This window comes from Pipra filicauda, unplaced genomic scaffold, assembly GCF_003945595.2.
Source record: "Pipra filicauda isolate LSUMZ 115617 unplaced genomic scaffold, ASM394559v2 scaffold80_size11013439_pilon, whole genome shotgun sequence".
NCBI classification, from domain to species: Eukaryota; Metazoa; Chordata; class Aves; order Passeriformes; family Pipridae; genus Pipra; species Pipra filicauda.
Window position 1 is genome coordinate 7,300,757 of NW_024104987.1, and position 25,142 is coordinate 7,325,898.

Below are 25,142 nucleotides of genomic sequence, written 5' to 3' on the forward strand. Positions count from 1 at the left end.
GGCCCCGCTGCTACGGGGCTGCCCCTGCAGCGCCTGCTGCCTCACTGACTCGGGCCGTCCCCGCGGGCATCGCGGCGGGGCTGCCCCTGGCAGCGCCTGGTTAGAAACGTTCCCGCAGCCCCCGGGCTCCCCATCCCCGCCCTTCCCCCCCGAGGGAACTATCCCAGACCCTCCTTCATGCCATGGGCAGGGCACATACCAAAGCTGGGTACAGGACAAGGCCCTGCTCCTGCCTCGTTTTTTGTACTTCAGTTCCTGCTTCCATAAAATCCCCAGGGAAATGTCTGCCTCTGGTATTTTATACCTGCCTTTCACCACACACGCTGCCAGTCCCTCTGGGACCACGGGGTCCTTGTAAAGTCTTTTCCAAAAGGTGGCATTTGTAGGAGTCCATCGTTCCAAGCAGAACCCACAGTCACAAACTAGTGAAGTGTCACAAGTGTCACTGCTTGGCACTGAAACCGCTCCTACTCCAGCAGAAGAGCCTCAGCACTTGTGGAAATGGCACCACCATGTGCTGTCAGAAGGTGGATGAGTCCCAAGGAGGCTGCAGGGGCTCTGAGAGAGCCCGAGACATAGCAAACCACACCAGGCTGTGGCACTTGGGGGTCACCACCAACAGCAGCAAGAGGACAAAGAAGTGCACAGTGTCCTCACAACAGCAAGGAAGGACAGCGTTTGCCAACACATCACTGCCAACCCCAAAAACCAACTGACAAGAGCTTCTGTGGATTAAAGATCCTGCTGCCCAACATCATGGTTAAATCTTGGCTGTTGGCAGTGACCAGCTTTTGATGGTTTATGAGCCATAATGACACCAAGGAACTGCCACAGCCAGCTCTGCCCTCTGCCAGGGGTATTTCTCCTGTGGTTGTGAGCAGGAGAGGCTGGGATCACTGTGGGATGGGACAGGGATCACTGCCCTGCAACACTGAACAGCAAAGCCACAAAGCTCAGACTACATAAAACACCAAAATCCAACTAATTAAAGGTCTTCTGAATACTTCATTCTACTTCCTCCACTACTTTACACAAGATCCACTGAAGGCAATGCATGAAAAGAGAGACATCTTGTCTGAAAACACATTTTTGTAATTTATTAGATCTGTACATAGTTAACTAGTACTGTTCTCATTAGCATATTTTTAACCTGCTCCTCCATCCTCCCTCCCCAGGTCAGGAGGCTGTTCCACTGGACACATGGAAGGCAGAGGTCCTCTGGAATCCTGAACAGCAGTGCTTCCACGGGACCTGGAACACTCGGCAGCTCACAGGCAAGTTTGATTAGTTTATTCAAAATTAAACATTTCATTCTGTTCAGCCACTGCACGTGGAGCCAAACATTGTGTCTGATCATTGTTAGTGCCAGGAAAAAACTCATCCATGAAAACTGATCCAAAATTAGAGACTAGCAGATACCAAAAGCTGCAGAGAAGCATCTTCTCAGGTGTTGCCTGCAGGATTTGGGGTTTTGCTGAAGCTTTTTGCCATTTTAAGCTCAAAGCTGCCCTTATATCTGGTTTTATGGTTACTGGACAGTTATTGGTGTGGAAAAGCCCAAATGATTTTGCTTATTTGTAGCTGCACTGATTTCATGGGGCAGCAGGAGGTTCTCTTACAAGATAAATCCTTCCTGTTCAGTCAAAGCACCGTGGCAAGGCCCAAGTCAATATAAAAACAAAATCAAGCAAATCAGAGAAAGCTCCTTGGAAATGCACAGTTAGGAAAAAAAAAAAAAATCTGGACACTTCATTTGGGATTGTCGTTTTCTTGACAAATGCCTTTAAAAACCAGGACAAGATCCCAGAACAATCTGAAGACCCGAGGACCTTGGTCAACCGATTTCTGCCCTCCAATACTGGCTTCATCATTCCAGGTCAAATTTGCAGTTTTTACCACTACATGTGGGTTTTTTTCCCACCAAATCAAACATAAGTAACATTTGTAAAGTGCTTTGAGATAGTGCTAGAAAATACTAACAGTGAAAAAAGGGGCAGAACATCTGCTATCAGCACCCAGCTGATTCCTACCGGTTGTTTTTTGTCCTCAGAGCAGCATCACTATGTTCTCCTTTGACTTCTTATTAACCAGGAGCAAGGTGCCAGTGCTGGAGGTGGCACACAGGGAAAAGGAGGTTCTGCAAGGCAGTGAAAGGATGTATTGGAAAACAAAGGACACATGAATATTTCTTCTGGAAAGATTCCTGAAGCAGAGCTCAGCAGAGAAGGATGGGCATTTACTTCCCAGATACATCAGGAAAACAGTGCCACACACAGACTCACGTGCACAAGGCTATGCAGGAGGCTCCAGACAGCACAAATATTTGCCAAACAAGGAGAGAGGTGGTGCTAATTTAAAAAAAAAAAAAATCAAGACACTTTTTTTTTGGGGGGAGGACATAACTGCTCATCAGAAGCTACTGCCTGAGGGCTGTCAACTACTTCATAGTAAAGTCCTGCCCCCTCTCCAGTTGACAGGAACTTCTCTCTAGTTAGCAGCTTCACAAAAGCAATTCTTGTATAAATCCATAAAGCTTTCCCAGATTTTTAAAAGGTTAATTTTTACCATTATAATTGCACTTTAAAAACAAGCATCAGTCCCTACTCACTCTCCCCAAACACCTCCTCCATTTACAAAAGTGGAAAAGAAAGGCTACAATTATTCACTGTCCTACAGCTACAGGATTTGAAAGGTTTGATTCAGGTGCCTGAAGAAAGGATGCAAACACCCAGTTTTCAGGGCAGGACAAGAGTGCATTTTGAAAACCCTGCAGGCTTCACAGCTTGGCTTGCATCGGCTTCAGGTGCTTGTGGAAAGATTCATGAACCTGCAAGAGGACAAGACAGTGGTCACAAGGTCAAGTCTGGTCTTTGAAACAGTTTTAGCTCCTCACATCTTGCAGTGTGTTTCTTTGCTAAGGAAATTTGAATCAGAGGCAGTTTGGAGATTTAAGAACAGCCAATAATTTCTATATTTGAGTGTCTACATGGCACAAAACGTGAGAATATAAAAAACATCCTGCCCACTGCCTTTCTTCTAAGAAAAGAAAGCAAGATACCTTATATCCATACAATTATTTGGCATTTTAATTAAAAGAAAACTGGTAGAGGTCTCCTAAGGGGACTGTAATGAAGCTCCTAAGCCCCATTGACTTCAGAATTACAAAACATTGAGCAAGTTGTGGTGGGATTTAACTCCAGCTGCAGTCTCTGGCAGCCCGTTGTAGGAGATACAGTCTGTCCTAATTAAATAAAGGCACCTCCAAGACAGGATTCAGTTTGGCTGATAGAACAGGGACACTGACTCTTCCCAGCACAGTTTATTTTATTAGCTCAGCTGCAGCTCCAGTCTTAGGGCAGATGTGCAACAACTGACACCTAAATACTACACAGGAGCAATTTATTTTCATCTCCGGTCACTGCTACTGCCTGAACACGGGAAGGTTTGCCAGAAAACAGGTAAAGCTTTCACAGCTACTGTCACTAAGCAGAATCAACAGCAAGTGATAATTGCTTTTAAATTCAATGAGATGATTCAGTTGTTCCTCTATGGAGTGTATCATCTCCTCCCTCAACTGAGAACCCCAAAAGCATCCCACAGGGATGCCCATGAGGTACACGTGGGAGAGTAACTATAGAAAGCAAACTGAAAGCAGGTTGCTAGTTTTGGTCCATTACCACCAGTGACTTTTCTCCCCCCTTCATCAATTACCTGCTGAGATCATTGGAGCATAATTAACAACCCTAAATGGAGTTATTTCTCTGGGCACGTGTGAGGAAGAGGAAAAGAGGATGAAATAAGGTTTCCTTACCTGTGTTTTGTTCAGTGGGGATTTCTTTGCCCACTCGAACATGTTCTCGTAGACGTTGCCGTCGTAGCGGCCAAGCACAGATCCCAGATGGACATCATGGAAGTCAAAGGAGTCCACCAGGGCCACTGCATTGGGGCGAATCACAGCCAGGAGCTCCTTCACGTGCTGGTTCACTTGGGTGATTTGGGCACTGGTCAAGATACCCGCCTTGGGGGGGGAAAAAAGGGATTGTAGAAGCCAAAAGAACCTTCCCTTCCCCGTGGTCAGCCTTCCCACACAAAAATGCAGCAGTTCATAAAACACCAGGGTTTTTTTAGTTTACTAAGTAATTAAATTGGCAATTAGCCATACTGTACAAGCAAATGGAGATGCCCAGCACAGCCTACTATACCACCCAGCCATTTAATCTTGGATGGGAGACTCAGTCCTTAGAGGCCCTGCGTGCAAGTTTACTTGAAGAATGTGCATACATGTATATTAAATTGCTCCTGGTTTCAGGGAATTTTTTAGGAAGCAGCAAAGAGGAAAAATGGGCAGACAAAATGTACCACGTCTGCCTGAAGACCACTGCTGCACGAGCACATTCTCAAACTGACAGAATGAGGAGAAAAGCAATGCCTGACAATTTAAACCCATTCACTGAAGTAAGAGTCGAGATTTGAAGTGCAAGACCCCCCTTTGAGAGATCCAGCTCTTGGAGCATGTCTAACGTGCACCTCCTTTATTATCTCCTTGTCTTTTAACACACAACACCTGGTCACCAACTGGAAACCATTTCAGCTAAACCTGGCACATGCCTGGTTTCCATTTATCACCCAGCTCTCCATTCTGGCAGATCACAAGGGAAACCTGACAAGAGCCTTCCACCAGACCTGCCCTGCTAATGGCCTTCTGGAAGTCAAGAATTTATACCTAAAATATTCATACATTTGGCATTTAAAGCATCTTTGCAAACAGTGAATCTGGCTCTGGAGATCTAAAGTGTTGGGGAAAGACACCAACCTGCAAGAAATCCCCTGTGTTCTTGCTGATGCCGAACAGGGCGTACAGGAGGCACAGGTCGGTCAGCACAGCTCGGACAGCGGCGTTAGAGACCTCAGACAGCTTTGCTGCAAACAGCTTCACCACCACGTAGTGGCAGTGTGCCTGCACAGACACAGGAAGGCCAGTCACAAAGGATCACAAAGAGATGAGAAGCTCTTAAGCACATTTTCTGTAGCAGGCACATCACTGACCTCTGATGCCCGCACCAGGTCAACAGAAGTTCTGTTCCAGGCGTCCTCCTTGCTCTTTCTGTGGTTCAGCTCAGCTTGCAAATTCTTTGCTGCAGCTTCTACAAGCCTGTTTTATAAAAAGAAGTTTACACAATAGCACCACATTCACTAGATGACATACACTGAATTCATATGGATTTCAGTCATGGCACATGAGCTCTGAATTATTCTGATGTGCTATGACTGAATATATTGCCTGGACTGAAAAGTTGTGCCTCTGAAACATCAGTTACCCCTGCTGCAGCTACAATACAGCTATAGGGGGGTAAAGGACATCTGACAGCACCCATGTGGTGCTTCAATACCTACTCACATGTAGGCATCTGCTCTACTCTTGCATTTCCTTCATAACAGGCTTGAATATCAGGATTGTTTCTCTCCAGAGAGATCTCTGAGCAGTCTCAGAGCAAATACAACATTGGTATTTGTACACGTGAATATACTTTACATGTAAATATTTCCCAATGGAAATGGGAGCAGAGTAACTAGGCTATGAGCAGGCTTTAAGTAGCCTCTTGTAACCACAAAGCACTTAACACCGACCCCAACCCAGTGAAGTGTGTCACTTCCTGAAAGCAACACACGGATCAAAGCTCTGCCGACCACACCTTGAAAATCCAGCATTAACAGGGCAGTGCATCACCACCACCTCCCAGGACACCCAGTTTGGCTTGGCTCAGGCTGGTAACTGTGAACTCACCGGGCAGCACGTGCCTTGTAAGCCTCCACCAAGCTGACAGGGTCGTTGATCCGCACGGTCACAGTCCTGGCAGCCACGTGCTGTGGCTGAATGCGCTGCCTGGAGAGGTCGTTCAGGTAGGACACCATGCCAGTAACCTGCTGCCCAGAGCTAACCTGGGTGTAGCTTTTGACAAGGAATCTGAAAACAGAGACAGCAGATGGCAACTCTTACAAATTGTTTGAGCAGAGAACAGTCAGGCTCAGGCCAGAAAGAACACTGTAGGCATATACTTTTCTGTCAAAAACAGGGCAAGGGACAGAAACATGACTCCAGTTTCATGGTAGTACAGAACACTCTTCTGCTACAAACAGCACAACACTGAGGCAGGAGCACCCCCGTGCAGAGCTCCCACCACACCTGGCTGTCTGCAGCATCATGACCGTGTTTTCTCCCTCATAGGTGCAGGACGGGGTGAAGGTGACGTAGATGTCAGGAATGCCACTGCAGCGGGAGTAGCCGTGCCCACCACAGGCCATCCGACATTCCTCAATGCCAGCATTGGCAGTCCAGGAAGTGAAGGCCTTCAGCCCTGCTGTCAGCGCGTGGAGCTGAGGGACAAAGCAAAGCCAGTTTAGATTTATTTCCCGTTCTTGGCTTGCACATGTACGTGCAGCTCCCAGAAAAACACCACTCCTGCACTGTCCCACAGGGTCCTGTTTTTCTTGCAAGAACTCTTTCCTGAGCCAAACTATTTATAGGAAAACCTCTGTACACGGAAAGTCCACTTTTGAGTACGCCACCCTTTCTGTGCCTACGCATTTTATGTACAAGTCTGTCTTCAACTGCCTGTTGTCACACCAGGTTCTCAGACAGAAACCCTAACAGAAAACAAACATTTTACAACCCTGGCCCCTCAGTATGGTATTGATACCTTTGATCAACACACTTGTTCTACACCAGCCACTTGGAAGAACAATTCAGAAGCTACAGCACAAGCATAAGACCAGTCTCAACTCCCAAGTGATATGCCATCATTCCTAAAAAGTCACCTTTTGATAAAATATATTCCCAGTAGCTTTCTCACTGTGCATTACTCCCTGTTTTTTATAAAGTGCTAAATGAATAGTGCAAATAAAGAAGTAAAGGTTACCAGCACATACTTGGGGGCTTTTGAAACTACAGAAGTACAAGACATCTCACAAGTGAAAATTGTAAAGAAACCTCACATGAATTCAACAAATACCCCTCTGGTTCCCAGAGGACACAGTACCTCTGGCAGCTCACTCAGGTCCCCTTCATTGATGTCCCCACTAATACGATGGTAGGTGTCTTTTATGTAGGCTCCCACAAAATGGAAAGCATATGCTGTTGCCAGGAGAGGAAAGAGTTTGTATTGTTGGGTCTGATAATCCAGGATCTGGGGTTCTGGTTCCCTAGAGCAAAACACAGATGAATCAGCATGCCAGTGGCCAGCTATCTGCTGCTGCAGAAATCCCATTCATAGCACAAGCTACACCCGTATCAAGCTGGAGTATCTAAGAGTACCTAAGACCAGTAAATGCCCCTGGCAGGGGAGGACATTTTGGCAGTCAAGAATGAAAGATTTTTTGAAGTTTGAGTGTTTTGAAACAGTATCAAGTGCCAAAACAAATATCAACCACAGTCCCTCTTCCCTTCAGTAATTGAGAATTTCCCCTCAGCACCAAGGCTGCTCCTGGGTGTCCCTGCACTCACCCTGGCTTCAGCTCAGACTGGTGTCTCACGGCGCTGTAGCGGATGGCGATGGTACAGGCGCGGGACAGCGAGCGAGCGGAGTCACCCACGATGAGGGAGCGGATGAACACCATGGTCCCATAGGTCAGCTTGTCACTGACAGGCTTCACATAGGTACCATCTGGTTCAACCTACCAAAAAAACCCCAAAAACCAGCTTGTTGAAGTTTCCTCCCTTTTACATATCGACACGTCAAGCTCAAAACTCATCAAGCAGCACTTAAGCAACCCACAATCCTTTTGGTGCACTTATTCAGCCACACAAGAGCATTCAGTGTGTCCATGTCTAACAGCAGGTGCTGAAATCCACTGCTTTACCTGAGCATATTTCATCAGCATGTTCTCCCGAGGAATTCGGAAGTTGTCCATTTTCAGGTAGCCGTTATCCATTTCATCATAGCCAAATTTTGGGCCAATGTCACCCACTGTAATACCTGCCACAGACAAAGCCACTTGCATTAAGAAACAGGAACTAAACACCACCTGAGAGGTTCAAGCTTTCTCCAGTAAGATTATTTAGTTTTCTAGCAAGTCCCGGCAGTGTTATGAGTAACAGCTTTGATGGAAAAGTGGTGTCCTGGTTTTGGCTGGGATAGAGTTAATTTTCTTCCCAGTAGCTGGTACAGTGCTGTGCCTTGGATTCAGGATGAGAAGTGTTGATTACACACTGATGGTTCAGTTGTTGCTGAGCAGTGCTTGCACCAAATCAAGGACTTTTCAGTTTCCACACTGTGATGCCAGTGAGGAGGCTGGGAGGCACAACAGGCTGAGAGGGGACACAGCCAGGCCAGCTGACCCCAGGTGGCCACAGGGATATTCCACTTCATATGGCATCATGCTGAACAATAAAACTGGGGAAACTGGGTGGTGTGGCAGCCCACTGCTCAGGGACTGTCTGGGCATCAGTCAATGGGTGGCGAGCAATCACATTTTGCATCACTTGTTTTGCATATTCTCTTATCATTATTATTATTAATTTCCCTTCCTTTTCTGTCCTATTAAATTGTCTTTATCTCAGCCCATAAGTTTTACCTTTTTCCAATTCTCTTCCCTATTCCACTGTGGAAGGGGAATGGCTGTGTGTTTAGCTGCCTGATGGGTTAAACCACAAGTGGACATCAAAACATGGGAAACTTCCTAACTTCCATACAGTCCTACTATCCACTCACTGCAGGAGCTGCCTCTGAAGTTCACCCAGCTCACTTGCAGCTAAACAATGATGAAAGCTCTTCTTTCCCTTTCAGAAAGCAGGACATGCTGCACTAAGAATGCATAGGAGACACTGGGGAGACACTGGGAGACAGTGGGACAGAATAAAATCCCAAACTGCACTTCACATTGAAGGCATGATAAAAGGTGATTTAGTGGTAGTTCAGTCACAAGAAAGCCTCATTTAAGCCCTGTGATCTAATCACTGCAAGCAGCTAGTGAAGTAAGCCATGGACATCAACAAGAGAGCAGTTCTGTATAGTCAGAGAGAAACAGATCTAACTGATTCCATGACATGGATTTTAACCCTTAACATGGATTTTTACCTGGTAGAGGTTCATGGGTGCCCAGCTGCCTGATGGGAACAATGAAGGCGTGCAGCCCTTTGCACTGGCCCTGGGTATAGAGCTGGGCCAGAACGATGGCGTGGTTTGACGTCTTCCCAACTGCAACAGGAGTGGGAGTCAGAAGGAAAAACACAGTCAAACATACTTACACACACAGAGTCTTTCCTTAAAGCAGGATCTGAGATTACCTGAACCACATCATGCAGTAGAAAACCAGATTTACAACACTGGTTATCACCCCAACTGTACAGCTCTAGACAAACAGTGTTGCTCAAGTCAGTGGAAGTTGCACAACACAATTCTCTCGACTACACAACACCAAGTCCTTGGCAAACCTACCAGTGAAGCTGAAGGAAATATAAACTTTGATACAACCAAACATTACACTAAATTCATACAGTGTGACTGGTTGTGAATAACAGTCTAGAACACACAGATGATGTTTTAGCAGGCTCTGGTAAGTTTGTTTCTTGGTGTTCAAGAGTAACTGCTTTTCAGCCAACTCTTTGGGTCAGCTTTCAACCATCACTCTGTAAATGCAACACACATGGCACCACCTCCCCAAGTTATTCCATACATCTTCCAGCTTTAGACACACAGTGATGCACTTACGTCCACCTGGCCACCACTTAATGGAGGTGACAGTGGGGCTGTTGAGAATGAACTCCTGCGTGGCAGGGTCGTAAGTGGCTGTAGTCTCTAGACCTCGAAGGTGAGTCCCTGAAAACAAGCAAACACATTGTTTTGGCAGAAAGTCAGTCAGAAAACAGAGACAAGGATAGAACTGGACAACGGAAAGTGGAACTCCAGTAGTAATGTTTAAATTTTAACTTTGCTTTTAGGTTACATAAAGAATTGAATTTCAACCAATTAAGGAAGAACAAGTGATAGCCGGACCACAATCTGGGACCTGAAGCCAATTCTCAGAAAACATGTCAATTTTTTTCCCCCAGTGGTCTAAGACTAGTTTTCCAAGCACCTCCAATCTGACACCTTTTTGTTATCACACACCAGAAGCCCTTTCTCAGTTAAGGCATTCCACAAAACCACGCTCACCTCAATTTCACTAAAATGCAATCTGATTAAACTGCAAAATAAAATCATACCCTTCTCAGCCACAAGATGAAATAAGCAGTGCCCACTACCTCTTTATTCCCTCTCAGGTCTATATTCTCCTCACTTGGTGGAGTTGATCTCCCAAACGAGACCATCCATAGCTCCAAGACAGCAAGTAATGGCACGTGAATGCCAGGGGACTGATGCAGGCAGATGAAGAGACTGAAAAAAGATGGAGGTAATTCCAGGAACAGCCTTTGTCTTCTGCCCCCAACTCTTCACACACACCTATCTTGGAGCAGTAGCATTGTCCCTGCATGCATTAAAAAACCAAAAATCACCAGGCCTACTTGCTTAAACTAGGCAAGCTGTGAACACTCCTGAGAGTCTGGACTGAGAGAGCAGAACAAGAGCTCCAACATGAAAAAGGGGATCACCTTGATGCAACCACGTTCCCAAAACATGGAGGTAATGGCAGACTTCCACAGGCAGCTCAACACAGACTTACTTTGCTGGTAAAGGATCTTCAAACCTCACTAGTTGCAAGAGATTCTCCTCAGACTTGCAGTTACTTTATGCTTCATACAGTCTCTACATTTCACTTCAGCACAAGCGTGAATCCTGCTCATTCTTAGAAAATAATTCTCATCTGCAACTCTCAGATGTCAAAATTAAAGTTTCCCAAGGCACAGTATCCTCCCTTTGAAACTTGGATTAAAAGTGTTGCAATCACAATACTGCTGGAGTTATCAAAATCCATTTCAAAGCTTGAAAGCAAAGGAATAGCAACAAAAACCAAAGTCTAGTTGAGACAGAAAATTAAAGACACACCAAAACATTTCACAGTCCAATTAAAAAGAACACATGGGAGTTAACAAAGGGGGAATAAAACTCCACACAAAACATGAGTATTGGAACAAAGTCATCCACATGTTCTCTGACCCAAGGTTAGTCCAAGGTGACAAACAACTCTTTAAAGTTTTTGTCTTCTCTTTCAGTACCGTAAAAGTTCCGTCCTTTTGTCTTCACACTGGACATTAATTACATCAAAGCAGAAATCAAACTGGAAAGAATGATGAACAGATGCCACCAAACTGACAGCACCAGTCAGAGGCATTAATGACACTGGTTTGAATGGCACAAGGAGCACTCAGGGTGCTCACAAATAGAGCTACAGACACCAAACCCTCCTGTAGGGGGAAAAAGGAGGAAGCAGCACGTGGCAATAATGCCCTGTTAAACACCACATGGCAATAATGCCCTGTTAAACACCACATGGCAATAATGCCCTGTTAAACATCACATGGCAATAATGCCCTGTTAAACACCACATGGCAATAATGCCCTGTTAAACACCACATGGCAATAATGCCCTGTTAAACATCACATGGCAATAATGCCCTGTTAAACACTTCAGAGGCTGCCCACTTCTCCCTACAGCCACAGCTGCAGGTGTGAAGTCTCTGGGATACACACACACCATTCTTCCCAGGCAGGGGAACGCTCTGTACACAAAGCCATTCTTAGAAATAGCATTTAGTGAATGTACTGTACCATGGCCCATTTCAGTCTGGGCATAAGTGCCAATGATCTCCAGGTTCCAGGCAGGCATGAAGAAGCGATCCTGCTGCTCTGGGGTTGCCTGGGTGAGAAGGGTGGGGAGGAACATGCCCAGATGAAGGTCCAGAGGCTCAGGCCGTCCACGGTGAACAAAGCTGTGAAGAATTGTCATGGGATGGGAGCGTGAAGGGAATGTTATGGGAGGGAAGCAAGCATGAGGATTCATGGTGGAGATTCAGGAAGAGACAAAAAGAAAAAAAAATGATTCATGTGTAAATCCGAGTTCATCCAGTGTATTTTAGAAAGACAGAGCACTGTCCTTTTCTCAGGCCTGGATAATAAGAAATTACACTCACTTCGAAATAAACGGGCTGCAATGCATTTCTTTCTTATCATACATAAAATGCATCTGCAACATTCACCTATTTTTGATACACCATGATTGATTAAAAAAAAGGGATTAATCCAAAGCAAAGACAGACCAGACCTTCACTCTGGTTCTCAAACCAGAGCATCCTTAAGTTAAATGGGCTGAGGCAGAATGTCAGTTTGATGAAGATGTGATCTGGCTGGATGCAGGGAGCCCTTACATAGACATAGGAAGTCCACTTTTTTATCCTCTTCATTTTTTGAAGGCAGAACCTGGTAGAAATTCTTGTTTATCCAGCTGAACAAGCTAAATTTTAACTAAATTTTGTTTTTTTAAAAAAGGCAAATCATAACTGTCTGCGTTACTTATTTAATTTTTTTTTTAAATTAAAGATCAGACACTACTAGTGTACATGGCATTCCAAAACAACTCCCTTCAACTTCTGCTATGTTTAAAAAAAAGGACAGTGCTCTGCATGTGTAAGTCAACGTTGTGAACACGAACAACTCGGCAAGAAAGCCAACATTTTTCAATCTGCAAATCACCAGCACAAATTATCTCCAATTAAACATGTTTCATTAGAACGACTCTTCCTCCAAGTTCTGTCAAGCACCACTGTGAAGTAGTTAAGTGGTCTATTAAGTTGTTCAATATGAAGAATAAAATGCTTATTAAATCTTTAAATATTGACAGATTTGAGTATTAAAATAGTGGGGATAAATTGAGGATCAGTACCTGCACCTGGCCCATTTATGTATGAAATAATGTCTTTAACAGAAATATATATATATATATTTAAGTTATATGCATTATGGAAAGAGCACTGGTCTGAGCTTGGCTCAAACTCATTTGACATTCTTATCGAAGTGGGAACAATGCACCCTTGTGTTCTCTAAACACACATTAGTATGAACTAGCTCTATCCCTGGGGCTTCCCAAGAACTGCAGTTCTGTTCTTTGATATTCTCAGGCACCTATAAATAAATTCAACCATCCAACAAACCCAGCAGAAATATTTTCAAAGCTTTTTGACTGCACAGTGACCGAGCCCAAGAGGGGACTAATGGGTTACCAAGAATACTGGATTATAAGTGAGTTCAGTACTATGAGAAGTACCCAGCTAACAGTCAGTGAGGGAAAGGAAACCCTTATTTACCAGCAATAGTTATAAACCAGACAGAAACAGCACAGTATTTTCACTGCTCCTTCTCACTTCCTTTTCAGTCCTATTAAGTGCTATTTGTGCTTTTTCTTTCTTTGATTTTTTTTGAGAGACTTCTTCACTATGGAACAGGTTGAAATCAACACAGGCTATCACACAGGTAGTCACTAAGATAAAACTGAGCAACTACCCATCCAGGCTGGGGTTCAACTCAATAATCAATGGTCTATTTCCCCATCACCAGTTTCTAAACATTAGGATTAAATTAAGCAAAGTTCAGTGACAATTACTGCAGCAGCTTTATAGGTGGAGTAGTCAGATGCTTGACATTCACAAAAGTTTGCATTTTAATTATTCAGCAGAGAATATAATAGTTCTATTTAGTGTCAAATTACCATCAAACAGCATGAGAACTATCAGCAAACCAGACCATCACCAGGCAAGAAAGTAAAATCATGTAATGTGAAATTGCAAGTAAAACCCAATCACTTCAGTGTGGGTGTGACCGATTGAAAGCAGCTGTTGTAGGAAAGCAAACAAGGACAGCAGGCATTGATTGTTGCCATCCAGTTATCCCTCAGTTTCCGGTGTCGAGCTGGGTTTGCCAACTCCATCTCTCCCAGGCAGGGCAGAGGACAGGATTTCTTTCATTGAATCTTCTACAAACGTTTCAGCAGCTGTAAATGAACAACCAGGCAACCGGCACTGCCATCCAGCTTCTGCAGTGTCCAGACTTGTACACCTCATGCTCTCCCAGTTCAGATGCCAGCACAAGCACTGGAGTCTTTGGTTTGTTAACCATTCTTGCTGGTATTTAACAGCCATAATTCCAGGTTCTGGGCTAAAAGATTGTTTTCTGATGCATAAAATGTTTTTTCCTTTGAAGCAGTGGAAGTTTTCAACAATAGCAGGAGTAAGATGTTTTTTTTTCCTTATAACTAAGACCTTTCCATGAAGTTGTACAGCTGCAGTGAAGAAGCATCTGGAAGAAAAGTGCCTGGGGCAAAGCATACCTGACTTTCAAACCAAACTGCAGTCTCACCGTGCTCCACTGCACCTAAAGGAATGCTCCTGACCTGTTTCTGCAGGCCAACCTTGCACTGAGAACTCTGAGAGACACGTGCCCCAAATGCAGGCAAAAATAAAACCCACAAGACTGTTGGCTGACACTTTCCAACCAGTTCCAGTGAAATTCAGACTCTGAGGGCTTAGAACAATCTCCTCACCGTAAACAACTACAGAGGCAGTGATCAGCTAAGAGGTGCATTCTGGAAAAGACCAAAAAGAACTCTGGGATTGTCAGGATGTAAAAACAGGTGGCTGTCTGGCTACAGGGCAAGAAACATCAAGCATTAACCAAGGTATTTTACCTTTCCCCTTTTAGAGTTACCCAGGGAACATCATAAACTTACACACTGGAGTTACAGAAGAGAGGTTACCCATTGATGCCTGAAGGGAACTAACCATGTCCCAACTCGGTTTGGGCGTAGGTGCCAATTATCTTGACTCCACGGGCCAGGGGCAGCCACTTCTCCTTCTGAGCAGCAGTCGTTTGGGTCTCTATGGTTTTTTGAAACATGCTGAAGTGGAGACCCAGAGGTTCAGGCACATTGCCAATGCATGTTCTACAGGAGAGAAATAGAGGGATCTGGATCTCAGTCTTACTGTGATTGTGAACCTGAAAGGCTTTTCTCCAACTAAGAAAAATAATCTCTTGGCCTATTTCAACCTTTTTTTTTTTGTCACACAACCAACCTTCAAATATGGAGGCATTAGAAGCAATGCTAATGGGGAAATAAATGTTTCTTCCAGACATTTTCATCTCCCCATGAATCCTGCTGTTGCTATGTAACTGTATAATAAAATATTATTCTACAAAGATCTAGGGGGAACTTAAAACTAAGGACATGAAAACTAAATCAACTCTTTTCTCCCCCATCTCTCAGGCTTGGTGGGAATCAATCCCACTGCTGCTGGTAGCCTACAACTAGGCCTTTATTAGCTACAAGCAGTATGCACTGAAAAGGAAAAGGCTTCTTAGGTGATCGAGTGCTTTTCAGAAGGGCTTTGTATTACCTGTAGCTGCTCCTATCAGTTGTGAGATCAGGAACTCACCTTTAATTAAAATTACCATTACAGTCTAGTGCTGGAGGGAATGGAAGGAAAAAAATCAGACATTTTAGGTGTCCTTTATCTAAGCAGAAGATATTTCATGAGAGAAAATTCTAATTATTTAGCAGCCACGATGGCAGGCAAAGTGCATTCCCAAGTACAACAAGCTCTGTAACACAAACATGCTAAAGTGTCACTGTGGAGTACATGACTCCACAACATCCTCCCTTCTGATTTTTCCAGGACCAAAACTATTGCAATCAAGTAATCTGATGCTGGTGATTAATGCATGAACTGTGCTTTAAGCTGGTGTGAGTGCAGCTACAGTGTCTCAAGTTCTTGGAATAGAGGCAGATGGTTCTCTTACCAGAAAACACTCGACTACAGCAGCACACGTTTACTAAGCTGATGCTTTCAGGGTGACCAAGGGCCTAAAAATGCTGCAAGGACAGCAAGACAGAATACCTTCAGCATTCTTGTGGTTTCCTAAGTGGGTTATTCTCTTAGCCCAGGACCCATATAGCAACAGCAGCACCCTTTATGTCCTCACTGCCTGCAGCACAGTTATTGTGCATCTGCTCCTCGGGCCCAAAAGGACAAATCTACAGGGAGAAACCGAGTGCTGACTTTGAAATGCACAATTTCTGGGCAGCTTGGGAAGAGCTTGAACGGTTCTTTGGGTATTTTCAGAGGCTCCTGAAGGAATTTGTGAAAAAGTTGTAGCACGTGCTTTGCTGTCAGAAAAATCACGTCAGACACTGCTTCTCTGAAGGTAATGCTTCAGAAAAAACAAGAACATTAAAGGCCACAGCTGCAACTTTCACTGCCTATGAGTAAGTTTAATCATAAGTGCCAGGTACCTCGTGCTTAATTAGCACCTTCTCTGACAGGAGTAAGACAACAAACATTTTGCAAGTGGATGCTTTAACACCCCTGTGTCAGGAGGTCATGGTGTTTCACTAACTAAACATGCAGCATTTTAACAGCTTCTCGCATTAACGAACCTGAAACCTAAATTACAGCAGAAACTGTTCATCTCTGCATTCTCCACACTGAATATTTAGGATTTCCTTAACATGCCTTTTAACAACCTGAATCACAAGAAGGCAGAAACCTGTTTTCCTCCAGAAGAGGAGGAACAGCTGTGAAGGGAGGAACAAAAGGCTTTCTTCTCTTCTTTTCCTTTCTGTGAACTCTTACTGCTTCCCATCAGAATTTCTACATTCCCACTGCCTTTGTTCCCCAGAGGCTGCAGTGTGTGCAGTCATCAAGAGTGACCGTGGCACTGGCCATTTGTTCAATGACCAACGATCACCTTGGTGGCCTGAGGTCAGATTTGCTGCGACAACCAGTGTCATGAGGAGGCTGCAGCTCCAAATCCACTGACGGGAGATGGATGTGTAGTAACCCATGCTTTGGCAATACAGATCTTTCCACATTTCACAGCAACCAGTGCCTCCCACACAGCAGAAGGCACCTGTATGACAGGTAAGTCATTGTCTCCCAGTGCACAGAGCATGACAGAAGTAGAGTCTGCCTCTTCAGAGGCTCCAAAGCTACATGAACAACTGCAAAGCCACTCTCAGGCTGCAGAGCTGGGTGACAGAACAGGGTTAAAGCAAAGTCTGCATGCAAACTTTTCTGCTTTTTGCAGGAGTCCTTGAAGTAACTCTCTCAAGGAAGAGCACGAAGGGTCATCCCAGTGGAGGAGGAGCAGGAGCTATGTCTGCACTGTGCTTACTGGGCCTCAGAGCTGACAAATCCTATGGGAATAAACTCCTATTCCAGCTGTATCAAAAAAAGCAAGTCAGACTCATCCCCTTCAAATTAATTTAGCAGTGGCCAGTAGGGCCTTTAGTACAGTTTTTCTGATTTGATTCCTCAAAGCTACACCAGGTTCTAATTTAGTGTCAAAAGGAGACGTAAGGACAAATTCCCACAGGGAAAGTGCACGTTCACACGATGCCCATGAACACAGGGATCGCTTGGTGACCAGCAGCTCTTGGATCTTCTCCTCTTCAGTGACCCAGTTTCTCCCAACTGTTTTTCACTTCTTCATTTAATCCCATTTTCCTCACTGAAGGTTAATTAAACTTGAAGGTGAATTAAAACTGGCCAGATTGCTCTCTTCCAAGAGCTCTGTAGCATCACACATCAGAACCACTTCCCACTTCTCATGCTGACTTACGTTTTGCTGTAGTTAGGGCTGTCAAAGAAATCTGAAATATTGGCACTGGCCTTCAAAGCTGTATCACAGCAGCAACTGCAGTGTGGCCACAGAAGAACTGACTATATGAGAAGCAACTAAAATGGATTCTAGATATATTTAATAGATCCTCTTACGGTTTGGAGTCCAACAAAGCTCTTTGGAAACAGAGGAGGAGCATTCATTCACTTGGGCATGTCACAGCAGCAACAACTGTTTATGTGTATCTTCAGGGCAGCTGAAGGAAGCAGCATTTCTCCTCACCTATTCATAAATCAAGCTATAAAGTCAGTGAGTCATGTGCCAAGCTCCTTAGTGCTGTTCAGGGAATATAGGAAAGCTACAGGAAAACTACTGGCTCAAAATTCTCCAAAAATTGCATATGTAAATCTGTCCCTGCTGTTTGGGGATGACTGAAAGAATTTCTTAGGCTTCCATATGTAAAACTCTGATGGTCCATCACAATAAATACAACTTGACATCTGAATCAAGGACTTCAATCTCTTTCATAAACTTCATTCAAGGCATGTTGCAACACCATATCCACTCAATTTTCCAATTTGGAAAAATGCATGAACACAAATACAGTTCCTCCAGGTCAGCTTTTGCACGCATGGGGTTTCTTCTAGTTAGCACCAATTAGCATGTTTGGATACGTGATAGAAATAAACTTCATTTTGCCAGCTGGGTGGAGTTCACTGAGTTTAAAAAATATTTGACACTCAGCAGGTGAGAAAGTGGAGACAAATGTTAAAATGCAAATGAAATCAAAGGATGAAAAAATAATCCTTTCATTTCTTCCATTTATTAAGCAGCAGTAAGCCCACATCCTCCCTTGCCAACACCAGACACTACAGTAAAGAAGTCAAATCAGGAATAGTAAGTGTATAGTTCTCAGAGCAAGCACACTGCACTTGTAGGCAAGAAGTTCATGTACTGCTCTTCATTCTGTTACATGTCATTGTATGTTATTCTACATGTTTATGTAGAATAAATATGGTTAAAAAATGGTAAAAGCAGTCAGTCTGAAGTAATTGCATTTATATGCCTGCAATTAGAATTGACTCTGAAAAAAGTCTTCCTCATTGTTTCAGTCGATTTTGGATCATGAATTCTGACTCATTACACCTGACTATTCCTATCACATAAAATATAGAGGTATTATTTGGTGTCTATATGAAATGTTACACTTTCATCCATTTAAAGTTAAGAATTGCTGACTCCCACACAAATTTATGGAAATACAAAACTAGAATCTCTCACTTGGCTACTTCTGAAAAGTCTGTTTTCATATGATATTGTCAGTAATGCTACCAAAGACAGCATTTACATTGCAAACTCCATTGAAATTTGCCAGCTGGTAGATTGGATAGAGTTCTCTGAATTTTCTCCATACAAATAAATGAAGAAACTTCCCTGTCACTTCCAATAATCCTTGTGGAGGAAAAAAAATTAATCATTAACTTTTACTATGCAGCACTGGAATAATCCAATACTGTCACTGAACTTGTTCTTTTTAAAGTTGGCATTGGTGGACAGTGAGAGTAAAAACATTTACTTTACTTCCACGAGAACTTTCATGACACAGGTCAGTGTGGACCAGTTTCTTGGAAATTAAAACCACAGTGATTTCAACTACCTGCTCCCAATATTCATGCCCTAAGGCTCATGCCAGATTTGCTACAAAACCAGTCAGAGGGGGCTTGTGATTCATTAAATACTGTGCCAGAGGATATATCCACGGTGTTACCATAGATTTCTAGGTTTGTGTAATCTGTTAACAGCCTCTGTTTGACTAAATCAGAATGAGTTTAACAGAACTAAGGGGAAAAATACATCAAAATCAGGAACTAAGTTCTGATTCCTCCTGGAAGGGATGAAAACTCAGATGTAAAGACAGTCTTATTTTTATTAACTTAATCCAAGGGTCGTATCAGATAAACCAAAGGTCAGATAGAACAAAAAGCCTCTGGGTCAAAGGGAACCACTGTAGCACCAGGAGCGTGGAGGTGGGAGATAGGACAGGCAGTGATAAACAAGAACTTCTAAGCCATCTTGGAACATTTTCAAGTATGCCTGCAATGTTACTTTATTAGGTCTAAGTGCAAAGTGAAGTAATCGGATTTAAGATATTTCATTAGAAGCTGCAAACTCATCAGATCTATTCAGGCTGAAAATATTTTAGTGTATTTTTTTACTTCTTTCGTGGAAAAAAACAAATCAAGCTACAAGTCCCATTTTTTACTTTCTGCACCACATATAAGAAGCAGGGTGTAATTGTTAATGGTGCTTCTCTAGTCAATAACCTAAGAAAACATAATATTCATGAAATCAAGGTCTCATCTGAAATTCACTAAAGCCAAGACTTCAGTGGACTTTTGCACAGGTTTTGAGCTTCCCCTGGACAGCAAACACAGGGAAAAAGCACAACTCTAATGTCCTTGGTGATGATCACAGTACATACAAAAAGCAAATGCTGGATGTAGGTACCTTTTAAACCAGAAGATCTCTTCAGGATCTGCAATTCCATATTCCCTTAACTTCATCACCATCAAGGAGCTCTTCCTGATGGCTTGCTCATAGCGTTGGCTACGGGACAGGAAGTTCAAATCCTCATGCTGGAAGTCAGGGTCATTAAGAACTAAGGCCTCTGGGGACAGAACAGAAGAGGAAAACAAGCTCAGTTTCCACAAACCTCAACAAACAGTGGGTGAGAAATGACCCAGCTTTTTACCTGCTGTACCTCAAGGCACAGGTACCAGAAAATTAAAAATAAAATTGGAAGTTAATGAAATCAGAAAAAAAGTCAAAGCCCTTTTAGAGAGCAACTCCTGGCACTCTCATTTTACACATAAACCCCATGCTTAGTTCAGAGCACTCTGGACTTGGCAGGAGGGCAACTCACTGACGTAAGACCTGCAGGTCCCCCAGCAACAGCCTCAGAGGCTCAGGCTGCTGTCCCTCAGCCTCCTGAACTCTGATCCCTTCGTAACTCCCTCCCTGCAGAAGGGCAGAGCAGCTATTCCCACTGTGCCAACCGGAAAACAAGGTACCCTGAGGCCACAGACCCCCTGTGGCCCCCTCTTTGGCACAGAAGTTACACAACAGCAGCCCCTGACAATCCCACCCCAGGGAAGAAAATGGAAGCAGTTCATTAATCTCTCATACCACAGTGGTGGCAGGTGACAAACAGGTGACATTTGTACTGTTGGGCAAGTGCGTGGCAGGAAGGAAACAGGAGAGGAGAGGGCCCGAGTGAAATAACCGTGAGAAGCTGCCTCTTACTCTCCAGAGGAAGGGGAAACAGAAGTAAAAGGACATTGCTCTATCAGGGTCAGCCCAGAGCCTTCCTGGAAAGGGGACGAGAGGGAGACCAGGGACGTAACGCAGCTCCTGTTCCTGTCTAACCCATTAGAGAGCTCCTCTCCTGCCTAGCCCTAAACTTCCTTTAGGTTGTGACCATCTGTCTGCAAATCCTCTCTTTACAGCTCTCCCCTCTCCTTGGAGTCCCCCCTCTCCCCAAAAGCTCCTCCACACATCCTTCCCCCCATGTGTCCCCCTCCTCACAACCTCGTCCCTCCTCACCTTCCCCGAGGGTCCCCACCCCGTTTCCCCGTCCCCATATCCCGGTCTCCCTCGCCCTGGGGGTCCCCTCTTGGGTGTCCCTCACTCCACAGCCTCTCCCCTTCCCACCGCCGCGTCTCTTTCTCCTAAAACCTCCTTCCCCAAGCCCTCACCAGGGCTGTCTCTGCCCCTCCTCGCCCTCCCCAGCCCGGTCCCCGCCGGGCCCTCCCTCACCGATCTCCTTGCGGCGGCGGGTGCGCTCGGGGCCGCCGTCCAGGATGTGCGTGAGCAGCAGGGGCTGGAAGGTGGCGGCGGCGCGTTCCCTCCGCAGGTCCGCGTTCATCGTCATCGCGGCGGCGGTTCCGCTCTGTCCCGGTCCCGATCCCAGTCCCGATCCCAAACCCGGCCCCGATTCCGGCCCCGCTCCGCCGGCGACGCCCCCGCGCGACGTCACTCCCGCGACGACACGTGGGTCCCGACCACGTGGGCGCCGTTCCCACGGGATGCGGTGCTGGAGCGGTGAGCGGCGCGTTAGACCGAGCTTGGAGCGGCGCCTTAGCGCTCAAACGGGCCGCAGCCGGGGCTGGGATGCGGTGTGGTGTGCGTGGGGAACGCGCACATCGCCTGCTGCATCGGCGCTGGATAGTTAATTAAATAAACGGCTCGTTAAATGCCTTTGGCGGGGCGCGTTCGGCCACGCGTTAAACGCGGGGTTGGGCAGTGCTCTGGATGCGCATATAAAGTGCTGCGATAATGTGCCTGCAGCGTGCTGCGGTGGAGCTGGCGCGGGCATTAAATAGCGCATTGGGCGGGCACAGGGGGTGTGGCGGTCGGGGTGCGGCTTCTGCAACATAAACGATTCTGTACCCGAAAAACGCACACCGAGCACCTTGCACACCTGGCTAATCCCACCCGCCCGCGCAGCGCCATTCGGGAGCAAAACCCACGCCGTGCAGAACAGCCTTTGCCCTTCTGGAGGTGCAGAATTGGCCCTGCTTGTTCAATTTTAGGCGAGGCGGGGATGGAGGGAGCTGCGGAGTGCAGGGAGGTGGGTCTGCACCTCCGTGGCCAGGTCGAGACCGTGCCTGGGGGATTTTGCCGCCCGCCGTGTGTGTTCCCAGCCTTGCACGGGGCAGCCAGACAGCGTGAGGCATGTGCAGAGACGGGGTGAGCCAGGATTGCCCTGGTTTCAGCAGCCTCCCACGGAGTCCTCTGTGGGGCATTTTGCAAGCCCCGTGAGCAATGCTTTAGAATGAATCCTTTTCACTCATCGCTGTCTCCTAAACCCTACTAGACTGCTGATGAAACCAGGCTGGCTTGTGTCCAAGTAATTGTTCTCCAGCTACAGGATCAGACACTGCCAGAATTTCTTATTCTGCAGTAAGAGAACAAGTTCAAGATAATTCCTTAAATCTTGCTGCATAGTAACCCATCACCCCAGCAGCTGAGGCTACTCCTGCATCTCAGACCCTCCCACTCTCTGAATTTCTCAATCATCATTTTTCCCACTTCTTAACCTTTCTTAACCTATCCATATTCTGGACCAGACCTGGAGGATCTGGTGGGCTGCCTGTTGTTCATGCTGGGTTATGGTGGAGTAGACAGTGCCTGTTTATGCCGGAATGCCCCGGGCTTGACACTGAGCTGCAAACAGGACTCATCAGGGAAGCTATGAAGCTCCTGCAGCCCCCTGGATGGTGGTACCTGGGCAAAGAAGGGGTTTTGGGGCAGTGTCACTTATAGCTTGGAACAACATGGACTCAGATGTTTTGCTTTCCTGCAGGCCCAGCAGTTGTGTGAGATGCTGCCAAGTGCTGGTGTCTATTACTTCCCATGGGAGATCAACAACTCAGTCCCTGAGGGGGAGGCCCTGAGGACGTTTGGCAGGTGAGAAGGATACCCTGCTCTCCTTGTGGGCCAGGGGATGCCATAGATGTGCCTTTCCTTCACTGGTTCACTCCCCTCACTTGGTTTGTAATTGTATTTCTGCACCACTGAGCTTCCCCAATCCATCATTCCCAGGTTATGCTGCTATGACCTGGCCCGATCCGAAGCCGTTCTCACTGCTCAGCACAGCTCAGCTCAGTACCAGGTCTGTGTTGACACCAAGTTTGTGGAGCCGTTCCAAGCCCAGCTGGGATCTTTCTACATCGTCCTGGGAGAGGCTGAATACAGGGAAGGTAAATGCTCCAGGAACCAGTGCCTTTTGCTGCTCGTGGGTCACTGAGGGCAGTGTGGGCCAAGGCAGCTCGTATCGTGCAGCTGCCTCCAGCTGATCCAAGGAGCAGCCTGTCTGTCCCTGTTGACCATGAGAAGAGCCACCCTTATCTTGGTGAAAATCTGATGCTCTGGCACAGATTTTGTTAGAGACAAGAAGCACCACTGCTGGGCTTGTGAGACCTGTGCTAAAGCCTTCTGGCATCACCAGCAGCCACCACACCGACCGTCTTCGTTCCAAATGTGGCTGATTGCAGCAATACCTCATTGCAAGCTCGCTGGGTTGGTCTTTGCCATCCTTGAAAGGCTCTAATTATCATCCCTGCCCTCAGACATGTGAGGAATTCAGGCAGGCTCTGTCATGCAGTGCACCCTGTTGTCCTTTCCTGGGGTGCCCTGTGCTCCAGCTGCTTTGCTTGGGGAGTTGATCTGAGCTGGGCTGAGATGGTGAAGCAAATCCTTTGTTGTCTTGGCCACACCTGGTAACAAGCATTCACATTTGTGCCACTGAAATCCTCAGAATGTGGAAAGCCACACTGCACGTGGCCTCTAGAGAGCGACCTGCTACACCACTGCCACGAAATTCCTCTAGAAAGATGTTATTTTGGTCATCACAGGCTGGGAGCGAGTTGGGCCCCTTTTGCAGGGATGGAAGGGGAGCAGGCTGAGATGGTGGCTGTGTCACGAAGATTTGGTCCCTCTGTGCAGCTCCATGTTACCATTTGAATGCTACCAATGAACTGTTGGTTATAGTCAGCTTTGAGCCTCTTCTAAGCCCAGCTTTGTTCTGTCCTGTTGTCTGCACAGGAGCATTCAGAAATGAGATTAGACCTGTCCCTGCTGCTTTTTAGACAGGAAAAACCAAACTCCATGCAGCCATGAAGTAGACAGATGCTGCATGGCAGGCACTGGCACCGTTCCCCAGTGCAAGGAGACCTGCAGTGTCAGTCACCTGCATTTTGTAGCCATCAGGGCAGAGGGGAAGCATGTCACTGAGTTAACCTGCTCCCAGGCCTGCTGCTCCCTTCAGTGGCCAGTGGCCAATCCAGTCTCCTGGCACTTAGGCTGTGGTTACTTGTCTAGCTGGAGCCATATGCTGCCTCAGGGAACTCTCTGTCTCCAAGCTGCTTTGTCTGTTTTTCTTTCTACAGAAACTTCCAGTCCCGTGGTAAAAGCACGAATATTGACCTGCGTGGAAGGGATGAACGTGCCCTTGCTGGAACAAGCCATACAGGAGCAGAGGAAATACTTCAAGGAGAGGCAGGAGCAGAGGGAAAGCAGCACATCTTGACAGCTCCGAGACCAGACATATGCTGGTCCTTGCACTACCATTTGCAACAAATATGTTAAAAGTAAATTAGGATGTGGGTTTGCTACATGGGTTTTGCTGTGGCAAACAGCAAAGTCACTGAGCAGGGAAGCACTTGAAGGCTGTGAGTCAGTCTGTGACTGGGTTATCCATTCATGCCATGTGTCATCACTGAAAATAGCTCAGGGAAGGTTTGTTGTTTGTTTTTTGAAAGGGTGATTAAGGAAGGGGAACACTTGGGTTATACTGGTCCTTTTGTAATACAGGGCCTGGAGAAGTCGGGAAAAGAAGTCACTGAATCTGGAGTTAAGCAGCTCATTGTTGGCAGATTGGAGGAAAGAGGAAAGGGTGCCCTGACTCAGTTGCCACACAGGAACATTCCTGGCAAAACACTCACTTACCTGGATTGACCAACAAAGAAACAAGAAGAACAAAGAGTCCCTATTTTCAGTAGCAGCTGCCTCTTCAGGCTTTCAGTAGCTGGTGTCCAA

At 45.9% G+C, this 25,142-nt stretch overlaps 2 protein-coding genes and 1 long non-coding RNA gene across 7 annotated transcripts; 2 read left to right on the forward strand and 1 right to left on the reverse strand.

Annotated features, from left to right (window-relative positions):
• The first annotated feature begins 20 nt into the window (after window positions 1-20).
• LOC120325034 lies at window positions 21-6,851 on the forward strand. 3 transcript variants are annotated; one of them, XR_005566810.1, is made up of 2 exons: window positions 21-99; window positions 1,176-6,851. It is a non-coding gene; the product is annotated as an uncharacterized LOC120325034 (long non-coding RNA). The 3 variants fall into 3 exon arrangements; XR_005566811.1 differs by lacking the exon at window positions 21-99 and adding an exon at window positions 217-991; XR_005566812.1 differs by lacking the exon at window positions 21-99 and adding an exon at window positions 1,005-1,091.
• ACOX1 (acyl-CoA oxidase 1) lies at window positions 1,072-21,859 on the reverse strand. 2 transcript variants are annotated; one of them, XM_027749567.2, is made up of 14 exons: window positions 21,360-21,859; window positions 20,052-20,211; window positions 14,708-14,868; window positions 9,708-9,815; window positions 9,075-9,194; window positions 7,858-7,973; window positions 7,502-7,671; window positions 7,038-7,200; window positions 6,185-6,375; window positions 5,786-5,965; window positions 5,047-5,152; window positions 4,814-4,957; window positions 3,812-4,018; window positions 1,072-2,827 (listed from the first exon to the last, which is right to left on the reverse strand). In XM_027749567.2, the coding sequence occupies exons 1-14, from the start codon at window positions 21,472-21,474 to the stop codon at window positions 2,777-2,779; spliced, it is 1,992 nt and encodes a 663-aa protein (XP_027605368.1). In that variant the 5' UTR covers window positions 21,475-21,859; the 3' UTR covers window positions 1,072-2,776. The 2 variants fall into 2 exon arrangements, with proteins under 2 accessions (XP_027605368.1, XP_027605367.1); XM_027749566.2 differs by lacking the exon at window positions 14,708-14,868 and adding an exon at window positions 11,706-11,866 and having other exon boundaries at window positions 21,360-21,846.
• TEN1 (TEN1 subunit of CST complex) lies at window positions 21,399-25,083 on the forward strand. Of its 2 annotated transcripts, XM_039390160.1 has the most exons (4): window positions 21,399-21,644; window positions 22,909-23,012; window positions 23,148-23,305; window positions 24,494-25,083. In XM_039390160.1, exons 2-4 carry the CDS (start codon window positions 22,927-22,929, stop codon window positions 24,631-24,633), a joined length of 384 nt encoding a protein of 127 aa, XP_039246094.1. In that variant the 5' UTR covers window positions 21,399-21,644; window positions 22,909-22,926; the 3' UTR covers window positions 24,634-25,083. The 2 variants fall into 2 exon arrangements, with proteins under 2 accessions (XP_039246094.1, XP_039246095.1); XM_039390161.1 differs by lacking the exon at window positions 21,399-21,644 and having other exon boundaries at window positions 22,737-23,012.
• Window positions 25,084-25,142: the final 59 nt, after the last annotated feature.